We start from the raw sequence: 22,537 nt of genomic DNA, 5'->3' as shown, positions 1-22,537 counted from the left end.
GCAGGATTCTTATTAGTAACATTCAAGAGACATACATTATGAAGTCTTTAACGAAGTCTTTTGATAGATGGTTCTCAGTTTGTGGTTTGCACCTGTTCTCGCTTCACTCTGAAGCCTTTCAGTCACTAAAAGAAGGCCAAGCCTGCCCTGCTGGGTGAAACTAAAAATGGAAAAGCAGAGAAACTGATCTCTTTGCCCGTCCTTCACAGTGCTTTCATTCGGACAGACAGATTCTGGCAGGGAGAATTGGATTCCAGAGAGATTAGCATGGTTTCCCACTGAATCTATAAAGTATTTTCCCCGATTTATTATTTTGTGGCTATTTGGTTGAGGTGAAATAATATTAGCTTTGAAAAACAATTTCGACATTGACACGTTATTTTTAATGTGTCCACTAGAGGGCGCCAGCTTCATCTGATAATCCTGTTGCGTTGTGCTTTAAATAGTTTCACTCTGGTTCAAGGCAATCTATTGAAGCAATAAATGCATGTAATGTTGCTAACACCCACACAAATATATCAGTACCTCGATAAAATCTATTTGAAATAAACAAAGTCATCGTTTAAACAGAAAAAAAAAACTAAACAATCTTAAACCGTTCACGACGGATAGCCCGCTAAACCGGATATTGATCTACATTTGCCAGGATAATGCTTTAAAAGGACGTAAGTGATTTATTTATAAAGAAAAGAAAACACATTAAGTGGAAAACATACTCGGTCCTTAAGGGTTTTCAGATTAGGTCTCGTAACAAAAGCTATTAGCTTGTTTCTGTTTTGCTTCTAACCGTTAATACACAATGGGTCCGCTCCTTTCGTCAGCCTACAACTGGGGATGGATGGATGGATGGGTGGGTGGATGGGTGGGTGGATGGTGAAAATGAGATAAGTAGCGGATGCAGACTGGAGTACACAGTAAATAACTTGTTACAAAAAGCGCTGGGAAAGTATCACAATATTTTGTGACTAAATGTCACAAAATATTTTGTGAACTTTTAGCTTCACAAGTGGTGCTAAAAGACTATAAAAACCAAAATGAAAATGATAAATTGTAAACATTTGAACAAGTTTTGGGTAAAAACCGCTTTCATGAACGACACTCGCCGTCCGAGCAGGACCGGCCGGCATACCGTGGCGACTATTAAATGGTGCGGACCTAGACTCAGGCTTTAAGCCGTTTAACTCTTCCGTTGTAAATCGTTTTGTTTGTTTGTTTATTTTTCCAGGAATCATGCATATTGTTAAATAATTTATCAGTTTCAATATACTGAATCGATTTAAACTGCATCTCGATGTCATTAGTGTTTTATTGTGAAAATAACTCTTATTTCCGGTCTCCCCGTGCTGTCAGGGCTGGCTTGACGCAGCGGATGGTTTAACAGTAAAAACACAAACAGCCCAGCCGTGCATCAATGATGTGGTGTGAGGAACACCCGTGGTTCCCGGAGTGTTTACTCTTTGAAACGAGTAGCTTTCTGAGGCCCGGGCACCGCAGACCGCCGCTGACTGCCTTCGTGGAAGCTTCTGATGATTTTAGCGTGACTTCGTGACGCGGCAGAACTTTCCAAACCTGGACACTGACGGTGCGATTCGCCTTGTTACGGTAAATCAGGGGCGTGCTGTGGAGAGGGACAATATGCGACACCGGAGATGAGCGGGATTCACTTTTAATGATCAATCAATCGTAGCTTCCAGCCTCCTGATTGCAACATGTGTGAAGTAGCCATGGAGGAGCAGGGCGGGGAGATCACGGAGATGGATCCGTGTTCCTCCGGAGGGGAGCGCGGGGTGATGGTGGTGACCTCCGGGGGCCGGGTTCACCCCCCGCTCAGCGTGGTGTGGACCACCCTGCTCTACTGCGCGGAGTTTATCACCGCCTGCGTCCTCAGCCGCGGATACCACAAGACCGACGACGTGATCTGGATGAGCTTCACCATCGCCTTCACGCTGCTGCCCGCGGTGCTCATCCAGTTAACGCTGACGTTCATCCACAGGGATCTGGGCCGGGACCGACCTCTGGTTCTGTTCCTGCACCTGCTGCAGCTTGGACCTGTCATCAGGTGGGGAACACGGCGGGAAGACGCACATGCGTTTAAACTATCAAACTTACGGTAATGTGTGTAATAAATGACCACATTTGCATAATTAAGAAGGACCCTAAAATCAGATTTTTATTACACTTTGAGTTTAGAAAGTCTAAATAAAACTCTCAAAAACTACTTAAGATACTATCAGAGTGACAATACATTTCTATAATTGATTTACCTTTTGCATCTATTAAGCATATTTAGTTACTTAACACATTTTTTTCATGTCCTACCCCACTAACAGGAAATAATTCTATTAAAATAACTAAATACGCTCACGTAAATGCAAAAGATGCATAAATATTTCCTTTTAGGGGCCAATACTCCTGCCAAACTGGCATGGGCGGTTCCAGACAGGGGCCAATGGGTGCCAGTGCCCCTGTAGATCATGTCCTGGCCCCTGTACTGAAGACATAATTTCATTTTTTTCTTTACAAATTCTGTTTTACTAATTATTTAAAAACAATAAGCTGACAGCTTCAGTGGTATTTAGTTAGGGTCCCAGTTTTCATCTGCTAAATGTTTTTTTCAAAACAAATAAAAGAAAAAGTCTAATTTTTACAGCTGAATTTATTAGTTTTTCTTGAGTTCTAATTCAGATTTTATAGAAAACGGTGATTTTACTTAAAATAAGTGAAAAATATTTAAAATTCCTCAATTCTGAATGTATATTGACCTAATAAGACACAGAATTTTAAACCTAATTGAATAGAAATTTCACTTCATGCTGTTATCTTAATATATTTGAATTTCTTGCCCAGTTTTTTTTTTTTATTTCATGCTTTTCTGTTCCCCCATGAAAACACAAATGCCCCCTCCTGGCCCCCTGGTAGACTTATTCTAGAACCGCCACAGCAAACTGGTCCTGGGGGCCCTTTTATGGCCCTTCTACCAAAGACAGAAAACAATATAAGGGGGATTCATCTACTATCAAATAATGATAATAATAATCCCAGGCAGAAATAAGAACAAAAAAAATTTCTTTTTTTTTTCCTATATCTCCTTTGGCCAGGTTTAGGACTGTCAGTCCCTCATAATATCAAAATTAAATTACATTCAACAGTAACTTTATTGAGAAATGGCAGAGAAATGTCTTATTTTAATGAAACATATCACATGCTTCAGTATTTTATTTTTCATTAGTGGAACACCTGTCCCTGTGTATCACTTCTTTTTAACCTTTGTCTAGTTTTAACATCAGTTTACATGTACTGTAACAGGTGAGCGAATGGCAGGAGAGCATCATTAACTCCATTAAAAGAGGGAAAAAAGAAAAATATCAAAGTAAACTTTTGCTAAACCAAGAGAAGGTTTATTGATCATCACATCCAAACATATTATATTACCTTTGAATGTATACATAATGAGAAAAATAGTGTATTTTGGGTATCTTTTATGCTATCTTTAGAAAAAAGAGATTAACAGGCTAATATGAGATTGAGATTTTAATATGTGTAATGGAACCACAATTATTATCAGTTAATGTTTCTACACATTGTAATGAAGTCAAAAATTGAAATATTCCTGAAAATATGTTGAATTTTTTGAAAATATCATGACTTCATTTAACTGTAGTTAGAGAACCACCCATAAATGAATGATAAATGGGTATGTGTTGAAGCAGAAACCACAGCTGATGGTTTCATTTGAGCAATTTAACTATTCATTTTATTTATTTTTGTTTATTGATTATATAAAAAGGAAGTTGTTAATTTTATCTTCAGTCATACTGAGATCGGATGACAGTTTTTATCTGCTAGATATGAGCTTTCCAGAGTGTCTCTGACTAATTCTACAAAAGGATGACATTTTGCTGTTATTTTTTAAATGTATTTACTATTTTTATAGTTTTATATTCCTTTGATTGGTGCCTTCACTGGTAAATTTGATCTAAAACCTCCACGGATGGGACACAAACAGGATAACGCTGCAGTTAATTATCAGCATGAATTCAAGGGAAGAAAAAAAAGGAGGTAAAAATAATGTGCAGAATGAAAGATGTGTGGAAGGACTGCAGCATGAATCAAATTTCACTGAAAACATCTCTGATCAGAGGCCTGGCAGCTTTAACCGCAGGATGAATCCTTTTATTGCAGTTAGTTGTTTCTCTTTCAGTCTGGATTTTCTGGTTGCCTGCGGTGGCGCATTTAGTCACAAACTCAAGAAGTCTGGTCTTTAGAAACCCAAACAGAAATACATATATTATTATACAAATATTTATACCTGGCCTACATGCAGTATGCCGTACTTTGTCCTGAATGTACAGTGAAACCTGTTTTTTTGGTAGCATCATGCTAACAAAACTGAGAGGATGTTAATGGGAAGATGGATGGACCTAAATACTGGAAGAAAACTTTTGAGACGGTGCAAAAGAGGAGCGACTGGGGCAACAATGCTGCATTCAGCCAGAGCTACAATAGATTTTTTTATTTTTGTTTTATTTATTTGAATTAGGAAAATTCGCATTTAACAACATGTGAGCTTAAAGCATCGATGTAAATATGCCAGAATTAGCACTACAGCTAATTTGCATCTGCTGTCCTAAAGAAGGTAAGAACAGTGAACATTATACAAGACACTACTGGGAGAGAGCAGAGTGGAAACAAACGGATAACATAAAATCACAATAAAATGAGGTTAACAGGCCCATGGAAACAGATCAATTCACCTGTAAATACATGTCTGGTTATTTTAAACCAAAGTTTTAAGGAGATTTTAAAAGCCCCTAACATGAGCTGGCAGTGTACCCTGACTTTGCTCCTCTGATGGCTGCAATCATTTGGCCAAATTTGGTCACCTCTGGTTATAGCCCTGGTGTTTATTCTAGTAAAAAAAAATCTGTTAGAGGAGGAGGAGCCATTTAAAACTTTAAAAACAAGACATGCATCCAAAAATATCTGATGACGTTCGAAGTCTAAAATGTTTTACTTACTTAAAATGTTAGAATAATGATAACATAAAGAGTTTTTCTTGAAGAGAGACTGTAGGGGTTTCAGGCTGTCCTCTGAAGTGTGAGACCATCTGGTATGGCAGTAGTTTATATGGCCAAATATTATGGCATGCATATAGTTTTGTTTCTGATTCAAAAGTCAGAGAGGGTCTTATATGTTTAAAGTTTGATTGGTCTGGATCACAGCGCATTCATGCGTTAGAACGGCCCAAAGTTCAGATCTAAATCAATTTGAGAACTTTGAAAACTGTTGCTCTTTATCTAATCTGAGTCACGTTTTTTTTAGATAAAGTCTCAAAATGTGGGTCATCCCTACACACTGTTTTTCTTCTATACAAGAGCGAATGCTGCTGGTAATCATCACAAAAAACACAACCATACTTTCATGCTTTTCATTTGAATTCCAGCTGGTAAATTCTCTCTGGACATGCAGCTTCCACTTTCCATTACCGGAGCATGAAGGTTAATGAGAGACGGATGGACGTAAAGATCATTAAGGTCCTGCTGGGTAGTCTTTAAGACTGGAGAGGATGCTGCTGAAGTTGTTTATTTTTTAATGATCTGTCATCTTAATAACTTCCTCTGCACCAGATCAGCAGGGCTGTGGCTGCTTCAAAAGACAGACTTTTAAAAAAACAATGCAAAATATCTTGAATGAGCTCTGATAAGAGCAACAAAAAGTGCTGCATGTAAAGCTCTGCGGGCCTCTTTTATCAGAACAGCCTGCAGAGCTGCTTTCTGACCCTGTCCAACAGTCTTCATGTGGATGAGCTCGTTTAAGCACATAAACCCAGATTTAAGGCTTCCACATGGCTTCCACATGGGCAGCTGTCTGGAGAAATTCATTTCACATTTTGAAGTACTAAAAAAGAAAAATATATATTTTCTATGATGCTCTCACTGTCTCCTTTTTCACCTATTTTTACTCAGAAGTCCGTTCTCCTTGGAAATCGTTCCTCCCTGCTGTTTGTTCAGATGGCTGCTGAACTAGTCACACGCCTTGACCTTATTGGCTTTTTCGTGGAGCTGGAATCATAGCTTTTAGTGGATTTTGTTAGTATTTTCTGGGACTGATTGAAAGAAAGTAAAGCATTGCAAGGAGTTTTTCCTTCTCTTCTAAAAAAAAAAAAGTCTGGTATGCATGTGGATAAGGATCCACCTTTCATTACAATCACAGCTGGAGGTTTTCTTTGCCAGCTCTGTGCCTACAAGTTAGTGCATGCTTCTTTGCAACACGGTATGTATGGATGAAAAGCATATGTGGATTATTATTATTATTATTATGACTTTGACTAAGCCATCCTAATACGTCAGCATACTACAACCTAAACCCTTTAAATTTGGCTTGTTTTTATTTTAATTGAAGCCACACCCCCATCATCTTCCCTTATACTGAGCTGTAAAAGCCTCCCCACAGCATAATGCTGACACCGCCGTGTTTTATTATACAAAGGCTGTTTTTAGAATCATGCATAGAGTTAACTTCCCCCACATATATAATCCCCTACATGTTGGGACGTTGGATTTCTTTCCACATTAGTTTTTTCGTACATCTTCTGCAGCTCTTCCACACTTGACGGCATCTTGTCGGCCTCCATGATTGTTGCTCTTATTCTGCCAACATGTTTTGATGCCATACCTTGCTTTGGTTTTACTGTTTCCATTTGAGACGATTGATTGAGAAGCTCTCCTTTGGTGGGGTTTTATTTTGGGTTATTGTTCAATAATCCTCAAGATGATGAACCCCTGGGCTATTAATTGAGGCAGTTGGTTGAACTGGATTTTATGGGTTGTGTTTCCATCAAATATCCCCAGTTTTAGTCCAAGCGAATTGTTATCAAAGTGTCGTTTATTCAGATTCAGCTTTGTAACCATAAGACATTTTGTGAAGATCATCCTTCCTCTTTGTAGTCTGTTCAAACAGGCCATATTCGTTCAGCAGAGTGCAGCAGGAAACCTCCAATGTTTAGCTTCCTACGAGCTTCGGTTGAACTTTCTGGAACATCTATTTTTCGGAAGATCTGCAGCTGTTAATAAGTAGTTCACCCCAAGTTGGGGTACCTATATGTTAGAGAAGGATGTTAATCCCATTCCAAATAAACAGAAAAGAGAAAAAAAAGATTTCTCGTCTTCTTCTTCGAAGAACTCTTGGCTCTCTGCATACCCGACAGCATCAAACCCCCAGATCAGCAAACCACCAACACTTCTGCTTTTTCAGGGTTCAGCTTGTGGATGATAATCTGAGGCTGAGCATTTGGGTAGCGGCTGCTTTCTATCTGAATTTCCACTGAAATGTGTGGATGCAATTTACTTCCTGCAACTTCTGGGTTTTTTTTTTTTCTGAGTCTTACTATGGTGTAATAGATCATGAGCTGTCATTGGTCTGAGGTTGCATTTACTTAATGGTATGATACATTAAGTAGCTCATGATTTTTCAGCTGAGTCACAATAAGGCATGAGCCAGTTACCAAGGAGCTCCGCTAAGGTCTCTGTCAAACTGTTCCTGCAGACTAAGGTCCTTTCTAATGAAAGGCCAGGAAGAGAGCTGGAGCCTCTGGCAGTGTGGAGTAAAAAAAGCAGTGCCCCTCCCACCGCTTAGGTGCTTTTTGGTTTTCTTTACACGGATCTAAAATAAAAAATGGCATGCTTTTAGCATCATTTCACTGCACAGCTGTAAATCTTCTAGAGCAGGCATCCCCAACCTCGGTCCACAAGGCCCGCTGTCCTGCAGGTTTTAGAGGTTTTTTCTGCTTTAGCACAGTGATTGCATTAGACCAAAAGCCTGTTAATCAGCTTTCAATTAAAATCAGCTGTGCTGGAGCAAGGAAACCTCTAAAACCTGCAGGACAGCGGGCCTCGAGGACCAAGGTTTGGGTTGCCTGTTCTAGAGGATGGACCTACCAGCTTTGTATCCCTGTAAACCGAATTTCTTACACTTTCTTCTTTCTAGATCAGCCCAAACTCCTGTTTAAAAACATTGGTTTTTAACTTCTAGGTTGGATTTAGATCTTAACTTTGACTAGACCGTTTCAACATATTTTCTCCTCTCGCTTACATGTTTTATTTGGGGGCCTTTATTCAGCTCTAACCATCTTTACACCAACCTTACAGACTGAAAGCATTCCCCACATCATGATGCTTCCACCCCCATGTTTTACTGTGGGAAAGTGCTGCGCAGTAGTTGTTTCCTTCAATTCACAGCATTTTGTTATAATCCATCCAGGTGTTTGCTGTCAGCAGGACTTTTATGCCTGTCATACTTAAATCAACGGCTATCTTCCTGCCTTGTGAATGCAGGAATTTGGTCTTTTCCGCAGACTTTCCTGTTCCGTGGCGTCCATGATGCTCTGTTCACTAATGTCCTCTAGCAAACACCTGGGGCCTCTTGGTTTCATTCAAATAAAACACATCTGGATTCTTTTTACTGACTAAATGACTTTGAGGGCATTGGATGTATGTTATTTAGGAGTATCAGAATAAAGGGGACTAAATACCCAATTTTCAACGGTTTTTTTTAGATGTTTTTATCTTTTTAAAATAGTAGCAATAAGTTAATGTTTTATATGCTTACTATAAGTTTCTAATCTGAACTGTATTCAGATAAGAAACTCTGACAGGCCTGGATCAGGTTATTGCAGGTTAGAGGAGGAGCTCAGCCTAATTACAGAGGTCTCCACTTCAGCAAAGGGATGGAAGCAGAGTTACCGGTTTCTGTGGATGAATGACTCATGTATAGAGACAAAGGTGGAGACTTCGGCTTAATTCAGACCTACTAAGCTTTACTTTCTGAACTTTGATTTGTCAACAGTTTCCTCTGAGCCGATACAGTAGATTTATGGCACTAACTGCGACTTGTTGGGTGTAGTCCTTTTTTACAAGGAAAGGAGTTCAACCTTGGCTGCAGCTGCAAGTCGGTTGGATTAGAGGAGGAAAAACCTTGGGCAGGATTTATGCTTAGATTAAGATTGACAGTATCTTCAGTTTTAATCGAAGGGTTTCTGTAGAATCAGAAAACTGCTTTGTGTCAGAAAAGAAACCAAGAATTAGAGGGAAAAGACATGAGCTGAGACTGTGAAAACAAGCAGAAACTCGTCGTGACTCAGACTAATTCCTGCTTTGGTTAGGATGACCATTTGAGGCAAAGCGTGGGGCTGCATGTCACAGACTCTACCCTCCCTGCACATGTACAGGTGCTGGTCATAAAATTAGAATATCATGAAAAAGTAGATTGATTTCAGTAATTCCATTTAAAAAGTGAAACTTGTATATTATATTCATACATTACATACAAACTCATATATTTCAGATGTTTATTTTGTTTAATTTTGATGATTACAAATGACAACAAATGAAAATCTCAAATTCATCATATCAGAAAATTAGAATATTACTGAAGACCAATAAAAACAAAGGATTTATAGAAATGTTGGCCAACTGAAAAGTATGAACATGAAAAGTATGAGCATGTACAGCACTCAGTATTTAGTTGGGCCTCCTTTGGCCTGTATTACTGCAGCAATGCGGCGTGGCATGGAGTCGATCAGTCTGTGGCACTGCTCAGGTGTTATGATAGCCCAGGTTGCTCTAATAGTGGCTTTTAGCTCTTCTGAATTGTTGGGTCTGGTGTATTGCATCTTCTTCTTCACAATACCCCATAGATTTTCTATGGGGTTAAGGTCAGGAGAGTTTGCTGGCCAATTAAGAACAGGGATACCATGGTCCTTCAACCAGGTACTGGTAGCTTTGGCACTGTGTGCAGGTGCCAAGTCCTGTTGGAAAATGAAATCTACATCTCCAAAAAGTTGGTCAGCTGCAGGAAGCATGAAGTGCTCTAAAACTTCCTGGTATGTGGCTGCGTTGACCCTGGACCTCAGAAAACACAATGGACCAACACCAGCAGATGACATGGCACCCCAAACCATCACTGACTGTGGAAACTTTACACTGGACTTCATGCAACGTGGATGAAGTGCCTCTCTTCTTTTCCTCCAGACTCTGGGACCTTGATTTCCAAAGGAAATGCAAAATTTACTTTCATCAGAGAACATGACTTTGGACCACTCACCAGCAGTCCAGTCCTGTTTCTCTTTAGCCCAGGCAAGACGCTTCTGACGCTGTCTGTGGTTCAAGAGTGGCTTGACACAAGGAATGCGACAGCAGAAACCCATGTCTTTCATACGTCTGTGTGTGGTGGTTCTTGAAGCACTCACTCCAGCTGCAGTCCACTCTTTGTGAATCTCCCCCACATTTTTTAAGGGGTTTTGTTTCACAATCCTCTCCAGGGTGCGGTTATCTCTCTTGCTTGTACACTTTTTTCGACCACATCTTTTCCTTCCCTTCGCCTCTCTATTAATGTGCTTGGACACTGAGCTCTGTGAACAGCCAGCCTCTTTAGCGATGACCTTTTGTGTCTTGCCCTCCTTGTGCAAGGTGTCGATGGTCGTCTTTTGGACAACTGTCAAGTCAGCAGTCTTCCCCATGATTGTGTAGCCTATAGAACTAGACTGAAAGACCATTTAAAGGCTTTTGCAGGTGGTTTGAGTTAATTAGCTGATTAGTGTGGCACCAGGGGCCATCAATTTTGAACCTTTTCACAATATTCTAATTTTCTGATATGATGAATTTGAGATTTTCATTTGTTGTCATTTGTAATCATCAAAATTAAACAAAATAAACATCTGAAATATATGAGTTTGTATGTAATGTATGAATATAATATACAAGTTTCACTTTTTAAATGGAATTACTGAAATCAATCTACTTTTTCATGATATTCTAATTTTATGACCAGCACCTGTAGAGTTCCCACTGGGAGTGGAGCAAGGTCAGGGAATATCTGGGATCCGGCGCAAAGTTCACAATCATTCATTAACACGTCGGAGATAAAGCTGCATAGGTTGGACAGATAGACCACCTCAGGCTAAGCTGCTGGGAAACTATTATTATTGAAACATGCAGCTCTGCACACGTGGTGGTCGGCCTCATGGGGATCAGCTGTGATCTGACCCTCCTATGTGTCCTTTCACACTGTGGTTTATGCAGTTAGACAGCTGCTAAACTCATACTTCCTTTTATATCATTTCTATACTAAAGATGGGACATAAGATGGGGGACATAAGTCTGGAAAGTGGGCAGTTTTGAAACTCTAATATTAGTCGTGCTTAAGAGAGGGTAGAGGTAAGAGTCAAAGCAGATGCATCAGTCTGTCCTTTCCAATAATTTTAGAACCGCTCTAAAATCAAACAACTGTCCATCTATGCAGCCATGAGCGGATCCTTTCTAGCACAGCGTTAGCATATTCATGCATTCAGGTCAGGAAATGCCTCTGAAGATTCTGATGATAACTGTGCACTATGCTCAGGTCTTTTTCTCGAATAAAAAAGGCCTCCGCTGCTATCTGGACCCTGATGGGAGGCTTCCTGTGTGACTCTGGGATGTTGCAACTCCCGATCAGACAAACACACCATATCAGCAATGGAAAGAGGAATTTCAGCTTGTAACATTTCCAGACACGTGGATGTAGCTGTACAGTGGATTGATCCCGAGCAACGCCAACATCCTGCATACATTTAAACCAAAACAACACACCTTAATAATTGCAGTTAATCTGAAAAAATAGTGCATGCTGGGGGATGGATCCTGCCCCGGCTTGTTTGTTTGAGTAAATTACATCTTTGCGTGTTGAGACCGGCCAGCACTCGCAGCGCAGAGTGTCTTTTGTGTGTCTGGTGGGGAGATAAAATATGAAAAACAGGATGATTTTGCTGCTGACAGGCTTTGACCATCTTCTCCTCTGTGCCTCTCCACTCGCAGATGGGAACAGACTGCATGTGAAAGTTGTAAATCAAGAGCAGCGGCCCACGTTTTTTGTTTCGAAATTGCTTCGGCGCTGCCTCAACTGTCAGCACATTTATTCTGACTAATCCACCCTGTCCCTTTTCCTTTGGCTCGGTTCTTCCACAGACTGCATCTCTGCTGTCACACTGTGTCCTGAGCCTGCTGCCTCACCAGATTTCCTGTTAAAAAGATTGCAGCGAATCAGGTTTCTGAGGCTCATTAGTTAGAGGCTATTAGTGCGCCTTTTATGTGTATGTATGTACAGCCTGCTGCGTTCCTGTGTTTAAGGATGGAAAATGGAAGAGTTTGATACCAGTGTTTTCCAGACTTGTGAAGATATTGAATAATATTAGTACTTCCAGATGATTTCTTTTCTTCCTCTATTTCTTGCATACTTGCTGTCTTTCTGTCTTAACTTGTGTCCTTCTTTCTTTCATGCCCCACCTTACTTCTTTCCTAGCTATCTTCCATCCTTCTCTCAATTCAATTCAGTTTATTTATATAGTGCCAATTCACAACACATGTCATCTCAAGGCACTTTACAGTTCACCAGATCATACAGTCAAATTGATTCAAAGTTTTCTATCTCAAGAAAACCAGTTGATTTCATTGACTCATTAACTCAAATGCAGTCCCTCACACTAAGCATGCCTGAAGCGACAGTGGAGAGGAAAAACTCCCTTTTAACAGGAAGAAACCTCCAGCAGAACCAGGCTCAGTGTGAGTGGCCATTTGCTGAGGCCGACTGGGGTTCAAGGAGATTTAGCTATTTAGCTTGCCTTCATTTCTTATAGTATTTCTTATATTCCATTGTTTCCTGACTCTTCACTTATTTATGTTCATGCTTCCTTTGTTTCCCTCCGTATCTGGTAGCTTTCCTTCCTTGTGTCCTTCCTTCCTTTCTTATGGCCTCTCTTCCTTTTTACTCTATTTTTTGGTATCAGACATTCATAGGGAGGTTAGTCAGGGCAACAGTGGCTGTTTTGTTGTTTTTATTTAAATATATCTTCCTCATTTTGCATATATTTGATTTTTTTTAAACTATTACAATCTTTTCCTTCCTTATTTTAGTTCAAAGTTAGGCATATTTAGTATTTTTAATTTGGATGTCATGGAGGAAAACTCTGTAAAGTTGATTCTGGAAAAGTCCAGAGTTTCACCTGGAAGCCTGAGCTTGTACCCAGCAGGATTTCTGCTCTCATTCTGGCTCTTAGCTGCTCTAAACAGAGTTTCTCAATGTGACGTTGCTGAAGCAACAGTGTCTGAACGTGCATTCCAGCACAGTGATGTGAGATCTACTGCTGCAGGGAGGATTTCCAGAGGGGCTGAGGTCATTTGCTGAATACTAACTCAGTGGTAGTTTAGGTTAAAGGTCATTTTTTACCTGCTTATCTTGTTGGTTTTAAGTAGTTTTACATCTACAGGATGAAAACTTGCTTCTTAGACTATGTTAGATCAGCTTTTTGTGTTTTTTTTTTTTTTCTTTTTTACATGAAACTTTTTTTCTCCTGCTGCACAGAAGGCTTTAATGTAAAACCCGTTTCTCTTTCTGTATGAATGATACCCACCCATGAGGCAAAACAGAGTGAACATTTAGCTTGCAAACGCTATAGGAGCCACACCCAGACATTTTCAGTTGATCCATTCATGCCACAGGATATTTTTTCTCCTGGGCTGCCCCCTGCTGGAGCCTCCATACTCGGCTGGTTTGGGACTGACTGTGATTTACAGTGAGTGGCCCCTTTATTACTTACATGATGACGTGATGCACAATCTCTCCTGGGAAGCTGCAATAAATGTTTGTCAGCAGACATGAAATTAATTGGAAAATGTTTGCTTTCTTGTCTAGTTTTACAAATCTATTAAAACCATGTATTGATGCACACAGCTCCCTCTGCAGCCCTGCTACGTTTAATAAAACGGACCAATCAGAGCTGCTGTGTGGCGGCAGTTCTTCTCAAAGGAAAACCTCAGACCATAAAGGAACTGATGTGGTCATCCAGGGTTTATTCCCACCAGCCTCTAAATTATTCACCTCTTGATTTCCTTTATTTGCATTTTATGACCCTGCAACCTCAGACCTCTGTATGTTTAAATCAGGATTTCTTTCATAGACCACCACAAAGAAGTGCAGAATTAAAATTGATTTTATTTAATTTTTTGACATGTAAATAGTGAAATTTTAGCTGTGCATTTGTTTCAGTATTGCCAATTCACTAATTGTAGATCCAGCTCTCCCTTTAATCGGTTTATTGCTTGGAGTTTTTATCTTTGAAAATTAGCTCAGAAAAAAATTGAATGGAGGCCATATTTAGAGATCAGGTTTGAGGTTTTGGTCTAGTTTCTCAATTATATTAATCCTGGACTTTGACTAGGCCATTGTAACACATCAATATGCTTTGATCTAAACTACAGTGGCTCTGACCTTTTTGTTCAGTAAGAATGTGAACGTCTGTATTTATTTTGCCTTTTTTCTGATCGCAAACAGGACTTCTTCCATAAAGGTCCAATTAGTTTACTGCAGCTTTCCCTCAAATAATTAGTTTGGTGTTGAGGTCATTGCATCCCACACCTCCCTTCCTTATCATGTTATTTTTTTGAAGCTTCTGCTCCACTTTCCTGTAAGACCTCTTAGCCTTTCTAATCAGTACCTTGAGTTCTCCTTTTTCTTTGTCTCTGTCTCTAAGTAGCCTCTTTATTTTTCTTTATTAAGACGGTCCATGATATTGCTAGAGATCCATGACTTGTGCAAGTTTATTGTGGGAACAACAAGGTCTGTTCACAGATAAAAATAGTCTGTTATACAAGTAGTTAACTCCTCAGTGTCCTCACCACGGGGGGGGGTTTCTGGGCTTTAGTACTGTTGACTTATTGTTCCTGGAGCTCTCTGTCAAACTTTATGCGGTCTGCTGGATGTTTATTGTTTTTAATTTCAAAAAGGTGGCTATTATTCAGATCAAAGATCTTTTACTACACATTAAAGGTCATGCTGCTTTAAAAAGTCTTACTTTTCACTGAGAATCTGAAAGCTAAAATGTTTGGATAAACTGTCTAGGATACTGAAATTCAGCAGCAGAAAGCGAGGTGGAATCAAATAACTCAGCAGAAACGTTGAAAATGGCCAAATGTCAGCAACTCTGCCTGAAAAGCAAGACCGAAAACGGCTGAGCAACCCGATTCCACAAAAATAAAAACTTGTTGGCCTTTAAAATATTGGTAGAAGCTTACAAAAGGCAAGGCAGAGAAGTCATTAGCTGAATTAGGTTAATCTACAGTGGAACTAGCTGTAATTATTGTCAAAAAATAGCAGGTAGTTGATCTGCTACAATAGGTGTATATAAGCTTTAAACTGATAGTAGGAGCTTAAAAATAAAATATGTGAATTTTCCAAATTAGCAGAACCAGAAAAGCAAAAGCAAAACTGTAATCTGATCTAGATTTTAAAAATAATGTTTAGCTAAAAATGACAGAACCTGGAGGATGACTAAAAAAAATGATGTACTGAAAGCTAGTCAGAACTCTAAACCAGTTCTTCAGTAATTAAATATCTAACAAATGCATTATAGTTTTGATCTTTACATATATAAGGTAACTTGATTGAATACCTTAAAGAAGCTGAGTTCTCCCCCTAAGCAGACATTCACTTTTAACCTGCTGCTGCCCTCTGTTGGTTTGCAACATAACATTTCTCCCGTCTTTCTCAGGTGCTTCGAGGCGCTGGTGATCTACTTCAAGGCAGGCAAAAAGGAGGAGCCTTATGTCACCCTAGCCAGGAAGATCAGCCTGGAGAAGGATATGGAGGTCACCAAGGAGCTGGAAATCGGGCAGACGGAGCGGATGCTGGCCACGCACAAGAACGCCTTCAAACGTACCGCCGTCATCCAGGCTTTCCTGGGCTCCACGCCTCAGCTGACGCTCCAGCTCTATGCAACTATCCAGGAGAAATATATCCTCTCTACAAGATGTAAGAAACTCTTCTTTATATTTTATTTATTTCTACATGAGTGTTTTGCTTCTTTATTTTTGGCAGAAATCCAATTTATCAGTATTTATGCACTAATTTGGGGTCTTGGTTACAGCTTTTATGGGCAGGATGATTCTGTCCTGTATTGTGTTAGTTTTTAGTTCAGAATTTTGAATAGAAGTCCTTAGTCGGTTACTTTCAGAAGACTTTACTTTAAGATTGTGAGCTGAAAGACTAATACATGGGTTGTGTCTTCCACCAGTTACAGACGTCTGCTTGCTGACAGTCCAGACTTCTAATTTCTAAACAGTTCTTTGACATTTAAGACGTTTGTGGACATTTCTAAATCTCTTCCACTTAAGCCTAAGACTGTTAACAGCTTCAATGATCCCCTTATTTTGTCCATTACTTTGTCACCTGTTTATAGAAATTATTTCCTTGACACATTCACACCGGATCCCTTGAGATAATCCACAACAGCTACCAAATCCTAATGAACCAAAATAGTCCCAGAGCATAACGCGTCCCCCACCGTGCTTCCCAGGTCCATACTTCCGGTGTATTCATGTAAGGTTGTTTTGAACAGCAGAGTTTAAAGCTGAACGGTGCAAATATACCTTATGATGAACAGAAACTGAAAGAGAGAGCACAGCTTTTAGGGTCAGGGTTCAGTTTGACCTGAAGATGGTGCCAGAGGAGAGGTTTTTATTAATCCTGATTTAAAAGTAAAGGCATGGTAGTGATTTTGGATGTGAGCTGGGGTTTCACATTTATCATATTTTAAATACATTGTGGTAAATCAATCAAATATTTTAGCTTTTTTTCTGCTTTTAAATAGGTATAAAAATCAACAACTGCGTTTAGCAACACATTGAACATAATATGAAGCAGCGCCACAATAAATGTAATGTCCCACCTAGTCTGACACTACTGAGGACAAATCTGAGGACATTCAAAGATGTGATCTTTGCATTTTTTATTAAAAAGGTGAACTTAGATGTGGAGCATCTGGAAACTTAGATTTTAACTCATTCCTGTTGGTTTTAGATCTAGACTGGAACATTGTAATCCATGAATATGCTTATAATTAATCTGTCCTTTTTATGTATTTTTCTATACTTGAGGTTATTTTCCTACCAGAAAGTGAACCCTCGTCCTGGTCTGCAGGGCTTTTTTGTCTTTTGTATTTTCTTGCGGGCTTGAACTGTTTTAAAAGGATTTTCCTGTATTAAGCTCCATCTATCTTTACATCAACTGCTTCCAGCATCTCTGTTCCCAGCAGGAGGAAGTATCTCCAAAGCATGATGCTGTCACCACCATGCGTCAGCCTGGAGGTGGTGTGTTCTAGGTGCTGTCAGTGTTAATGGGATCTTTGTTGACCAAAAAAAATGTGATCATTTTGTCCCATCTGATTAGAGCACCTTCTTTCAACCCCTTCGCTCTCTTTATCTCTGGGCCTCTTGGCTCCTTATCTGATTAAAAGCTTTCTTGCCTGGCCTGTTAGTTTGAAGTGAAGTAAAAGGTTTAAAAGGTTAACACTTTTGTTGCAGATCTACCATTCAGATGCTATTTATAAATACCACATATTTTATTTAAAAGTTTTAAAACCATAAATCGCTTTTCTTTGATGTTCTGCACTACTTTCTTTGGACCTATCACACATTATTTCATGGTTAAAGACCCAGTTTAAAAGAAGCAACAATAAATCTGAGGTGGAAAGTTTAAGAAATGTGTTTAGTAGCTAGTGTGACAAATGAAGGAATTATGAGTGGAAATGCATAATTGATCATATTAATGATCAATTATGCGATCAATGATGCCATCATAGATGGTAGTCAGTGCTACGTTAAAAGCTGAATGTCATGTTTCAGCTTTATAGATCATTTTACGGAATGATTTGGTCCCTAAAAGTGACTTCAGGAAGATGGTTAATTGTTTATTTTTGTTTAATAACTGTGAGCTAATTGATGCTGGTAGGATCCTGCCTGTTTAACCTAATATTCTAAAATATTAAAAATAAAGTTGAATATTTGGCTAATCAGCCCTCCATGGTATCTTATTAGTGTGAGGAAAACATCCCTCGACTATAGCATTGTTAAAAACATCATGAAACCTTTGAATTTAAATCGAAGCAGGTTATGAATGTATTATATTATATTATATATATATATATATATATATATATATATATATATACCAAGCATAGTTATGGCTAATCAGTCCCAGCATGCATCACTCTGGGGTGATATATGCTGACACATATACTAAAATGATTGGCACAGCTAATAATCTCTTCTTGAAATAATACTTTCATTTCTTCTTAGGCGGCTATAGTTTAATCACAAGGCTAAGCAATAATTATTGAATTATTATTGCTATTATTTGGCTCCACACACTTTGAGGAAGCTGGTTTGAAGCTGGGTCGTAGAAAAAAATGTCCATGATTAGAAATCGGCAGGGGTCTGCAACCTGAGGTTTTGGAGCTAGATATGGCAGGTTGGAGCCTTTAATGGTAGCTAAAAATGATTAAAAAAGAACTTATTGTTGGCTATTACCAAATATCAGTCTTAAAAGATTTAGTTTTTTTTAATACAGAATATTGTAATTGAATTTTCACTGCAGAATGACACTAAAAGCATCAGAAATATGTTTTATGAGTGAATTTTCATTGCCTTGCAGCAAGAACATCCAAGTTCGATTCCAGGCCCGGCTCTTTCTGCATGGAGTTTGTATGTTCTCCCTGAGCATGCATGGGTTCTTTCCGGGTACTCCGGCTTCCTCCCACAGTCCAAAAACATGACTGTTATGTTAATTGGCTTCTAAATTCTCCTTAGGTGTGAGTGTGTGCATGAATGGTTGTTTGTCTCTGTGTTGCCCTGCGATGGACTGCCGACTGGTCCAGGGTGGACCCCGCCTCTCGCTCGTAGACAGCTGGAGATAGGCACCAGCACCCATCGCCGACCCAGCTTGGGACTAGGCTTGTCCCGATCCGATCCACGTATCGGATCGGGACGCCGATATTGGCAAAAAAATGCGTATCGGCAAAGCATGTAAAATGCCGATCCAGACTGCCGATCCAGTTTTTCAAAACAAATCCGGTCCGTATTTTCAAGTTTCGCAGATTGAAACGATCCATTCCACTATTTTGCGCCAGTGTTCCCCTGTTTTGCATTTTTATTAAAACTTACAGTAAAACTTGCACCTTTAACTGTTTACGGTTTTACTGCTCACTGTGCAATTTCAGATTGCTATTCATAATTTTGTCCAGTTTGTGTTTATCTCTTAATAAACAGGTAAGTTTGTTGTTACCAAGCATTGTGTTTTATTCAATCTCACCTAATTTAGCTGGCTAGATGTTATCAAAAGTACTAAAACCCTTTTCAACATGAGTCTTACAACTAAGGCTAAATACTTTAACTTAAACTTGAATACATGCTCGGATAGGCTGGTATCGGCCAGTATCGGTATCGGATCGGAAGTCCAAAAACAGTATCGGTATCGGATCGGAAGTGCAAAAACCTGGATCGGGACATCTCTACTTGGGACAAGCGTCATAGAATATGGATGAATGGATATTACCATGTATTTTTTTGATATCAAATAATACCCTATGGAAGAAAATACATGCTTCATCTGGTTGTTTAAGATGACAACAAACTTCCTCTGGTGGATATTTAACAAAGCATAATTAGTGATGTTTTATTAAAAAGACGTATTATGTTTTGTTTGGATTTTAAAAGTTGCAGACAACTGCTCTAACCACTGTTTGGAAGTGTTGGCATTATTCGTAGATGAGTAGCATTTATCCTGACTAATAACTAAGTAAGATCCAGTAGAACCTCTGTGGGGGTTTAGAAGTGAGTGGGGATGGAGAACAGGACCTGAATCAAACAAAGCAAATCAAACTTTAACACTTCATCTAATGTTCTCTTAGAAGTTCTATGTTTTTTTTCTTTCCTTGAGTCCCCGTGGTTTGTTTCCTGTGTTTCCCTGTTTTTTTTTTTTTTTAGGGTTGTTTCTTATTTTTTAGCATGTAATGCCCTGCTGGGAACCTGACGCACCTATGTTGACAATAGGCTGTTGGCCAACTGAGGTTAAGCAACGTCTGATAAGGTCTAAAGCATCTTAAACTGATCTGATTGACTTGCCTTCAACAAAAAAGGTGTTTGGTTTTTGTTTGTTTTTTCCCATTGCTGTGGGCCTGGATTCCTCTCCAAGCTGGAAAACGATGATTCAATGATTTTCCAGGTTTGGGGGAGAGTAGGAAAGCACAGCCAAGAATGGTATGGAAAGATGTTAATGTATAATATCCAGTTGTCTAAATGCTGTCCTCTGTTCATCCATTCATGGATTTATACTGAAATGTTGCACTTTGAGAAAAGTCCCAAAAAGAATTGACCAATAAAATCAGGAAATTGAAATGAGAAATGTGTTGGAACTGGTTTATATTCCTAGATGCTGGTTTTAAATGACCGACTGTGTGTGTGTGTCCGCAGTGGCTCTGATGATCATCACCCTGATCTCAATCACATACGGCGCCCTGGTCTGCAGCGTCCTCGCCATCCAGATCATATACGACAACTACAAGGTGCGGCTGCGGCCCGGTGCCTACCTGTGCATGGTTGTGTGGAGGGCTCTGGAGATTGCCACCCGGGTCACGACTCTGGTCCTCTTCAGCACGGCCCACACCCACTGGGTGATCCTCGTCGGCTTGGTCAACCTGCTCTTCTTCTTCTTCCTCCCCTGGGTGGAGTTCTGGGTCAGGAGGGGGACGCTGGCGGAGGGCGTGGAGAAGAACTTCTCCAAGCTGGGCACCACGGTGGTGCTTTGCATGTTCACGCTGCTGTACGCCTGCATCAACGTGTTCTGCTGGTCTGCGGTGAAGCTCGACTTCACCGACCAGGAGCTCATCGACAGGAAACAGACCTGGGGTCGCCTGGTCATGTACTACTCCGGGCGCTTCGTGGAGAACTTTACCCTCATCACGCTGTGGTACTTCTTCCAGTCGGACTTCTATGAGTACGTGTGCGCGCCGCTACTGGTGGCGCAGCTGCTCATCTGCTACAGCCTGGCGGTGCTCTTCATGCTGCTCTTCTACCAGTTCTGCCACCCCTGCAGGCGCCTCTTTAAGTACAACGTCCACGACTGCCTGCACTGCGTCTGCTGTAGCAAATCAGGGCGCCGGGCGGGGAGCCGGCGGGGCAACGTGCCGCCTTCATACTCCACAGCTGCCACCATGGTGCTGGTTTCAGAGGAGCCTCTGGCTCTGCTGGACCCTCAGAACTCCCTTCCCTCAGACATGGCCAGGCAGCCAGAGGAGTCGTCAGCCTGAAGGAAAATGCACCTCAAACTGAATAAATCTCTGGATTTATGTGCTGCAGTCCTCCTTAGCAACACCTCGCATACATTTAGACTGAGACTAGATTTTTTTGTCAAGGACAAATGGGGTTTTTCCTGTCTAAAGGACAGGATCACTAGGTCATCCACAGTGGGCCCCAGCCTACTGAAGAATGTAGCACTTGGAGATATGCAGCGATGAACAAAGGCGGCTGTTTAGAGAGCAGCTTTGAGCCAGGTGTGCATGGGGGGGGGGGGGGTGCGCCAAGCACGCGTCTGTGAAGCATCACAAACACTGACCAGGACAGATTCAGTTTACCTCCTCAGGGTTTCAATAATCCATTGAAAAAAACACACATTTGCACACATTTACATGCATGAAACTGAAATGTTACGCCGTCATCTCACGCCCAGATACCATCATGAACGGCCTTTTGTTATCCCCAGCTCACTGCCTTTAAACGGGGGGGAATGTTGTGTCGGTGTTGCGAAACAAAACGTCGGAGCCATTGTTCTGGTGAGAAAGCGAAAGGTTGTCAGATAACTTTACGTGCCCTTTGTAACATAAGTTATTCACTAAGAATCTTCTTATTGTTGCATAAAAGAAAGATGGACACCTAATGAGCTTGTACTTTGATACTTTGCATGTTTTATTTTTTACGATTTGTCCTGTTTGTCATACAGTGCCTTGACTACTATTGCACTACTTGAATCTTAAATAAAGTAATAATTTCAAAAAAAGCTTTCTTTTTATTTGTAAGCGGATCTAAATGAATAAAAATGTCATTGAAAAATTTTGTTTGAGAAATTTCATAATTAAATTTATATATATAGATAAGATTCTAAGGGTTTATTTCTTAAATCTCATTCTTAAAGTAAAATGACCTATGATGGGGGGTAAATGTTTAGAGAAGGTCATCACTGAACAGAGGCTGATGTCTAACAATTGTAACGGAAAGGTAACTGGAAGGAAAAAATGTGACCAGCTATTGCCTGGCATAGGAAAACAACAGATGTAATATAGAAATCTCAATTTTCTTTAAGTTCATACATGGTAAAAATATGAACCTATAAGCCTTTTTCTCTTTTTTTCTTTTTTGTCAAATATTCTGTTCATTGAACATTTTCTCAACCATTTAATTAACTTTTCTTACACAACTTCTTGTTCTTCTCTTTTTTTCTACATGCTTTTTCCATTCAATAATTTTTCTTTGAAATAAACATATTAGCATTGAGTCAAAGGTTAAATGCATCCAGACATGCACATCAATGCCATATCATAGCTGTGACTATTATCTTCTGCCATTCATTGTTACCATTCATTAATTCTTTGTATAGTGAAAATAATAGTAGGACCACAGAA

The 22,537-nt window shown here is 39.9% G+C and overlaps 1 protein-coding gene across 1 annotated transcript; it reads left to right on the top strand.

Moving 5' to 3' along the window:
* Window positions 1–1,350: 1,350 nt before the first annotated feature.
* xkrx (XK related X-linked) lies at window positions 1,351–21,915 on the top strand. The gene is made up of 3 exons (XM_038289555.1): window positions 1,351–2,059; window positions 15,578–15,837; window positions 20,334–21,915. The coding sequence occupies exons 1-3, from the start codon at window positions 1,710–1,712 to the stop codon at window positions 21,167–21,169; spliced, it is 1,446 nt and encodes a 481-aa protein (XP_038145483.1). The 5' UTR covers window positions 1,351–1,709; the 3' UTR covers window positions 21,170–21,915.
* The last annotated feature ends 622 nt before the right edge of the window (window positions 21,916–22,537 follow it).

The sequence above is a fragment of the Cyprinodon tularosa genome, unplaced genomic scaffold, assembly GCF_016077235.1.
Source record: "Cyprinodon tularosa strain WSP-4 unplaced genomic scaffold, ASM1607723v1 ctg27, whole genome shotgun sequence".
Lineage (NCBI taxonomy): Eukaryota > Metazoa > Chordata > Actinopteri > Cyprinodontiformes > Cyprinodontidae > Cyprinodon > Cyprinodon tularosa.
This window is presented reverse-complemented; position numbering and strand designations above follow the sequence as displayed.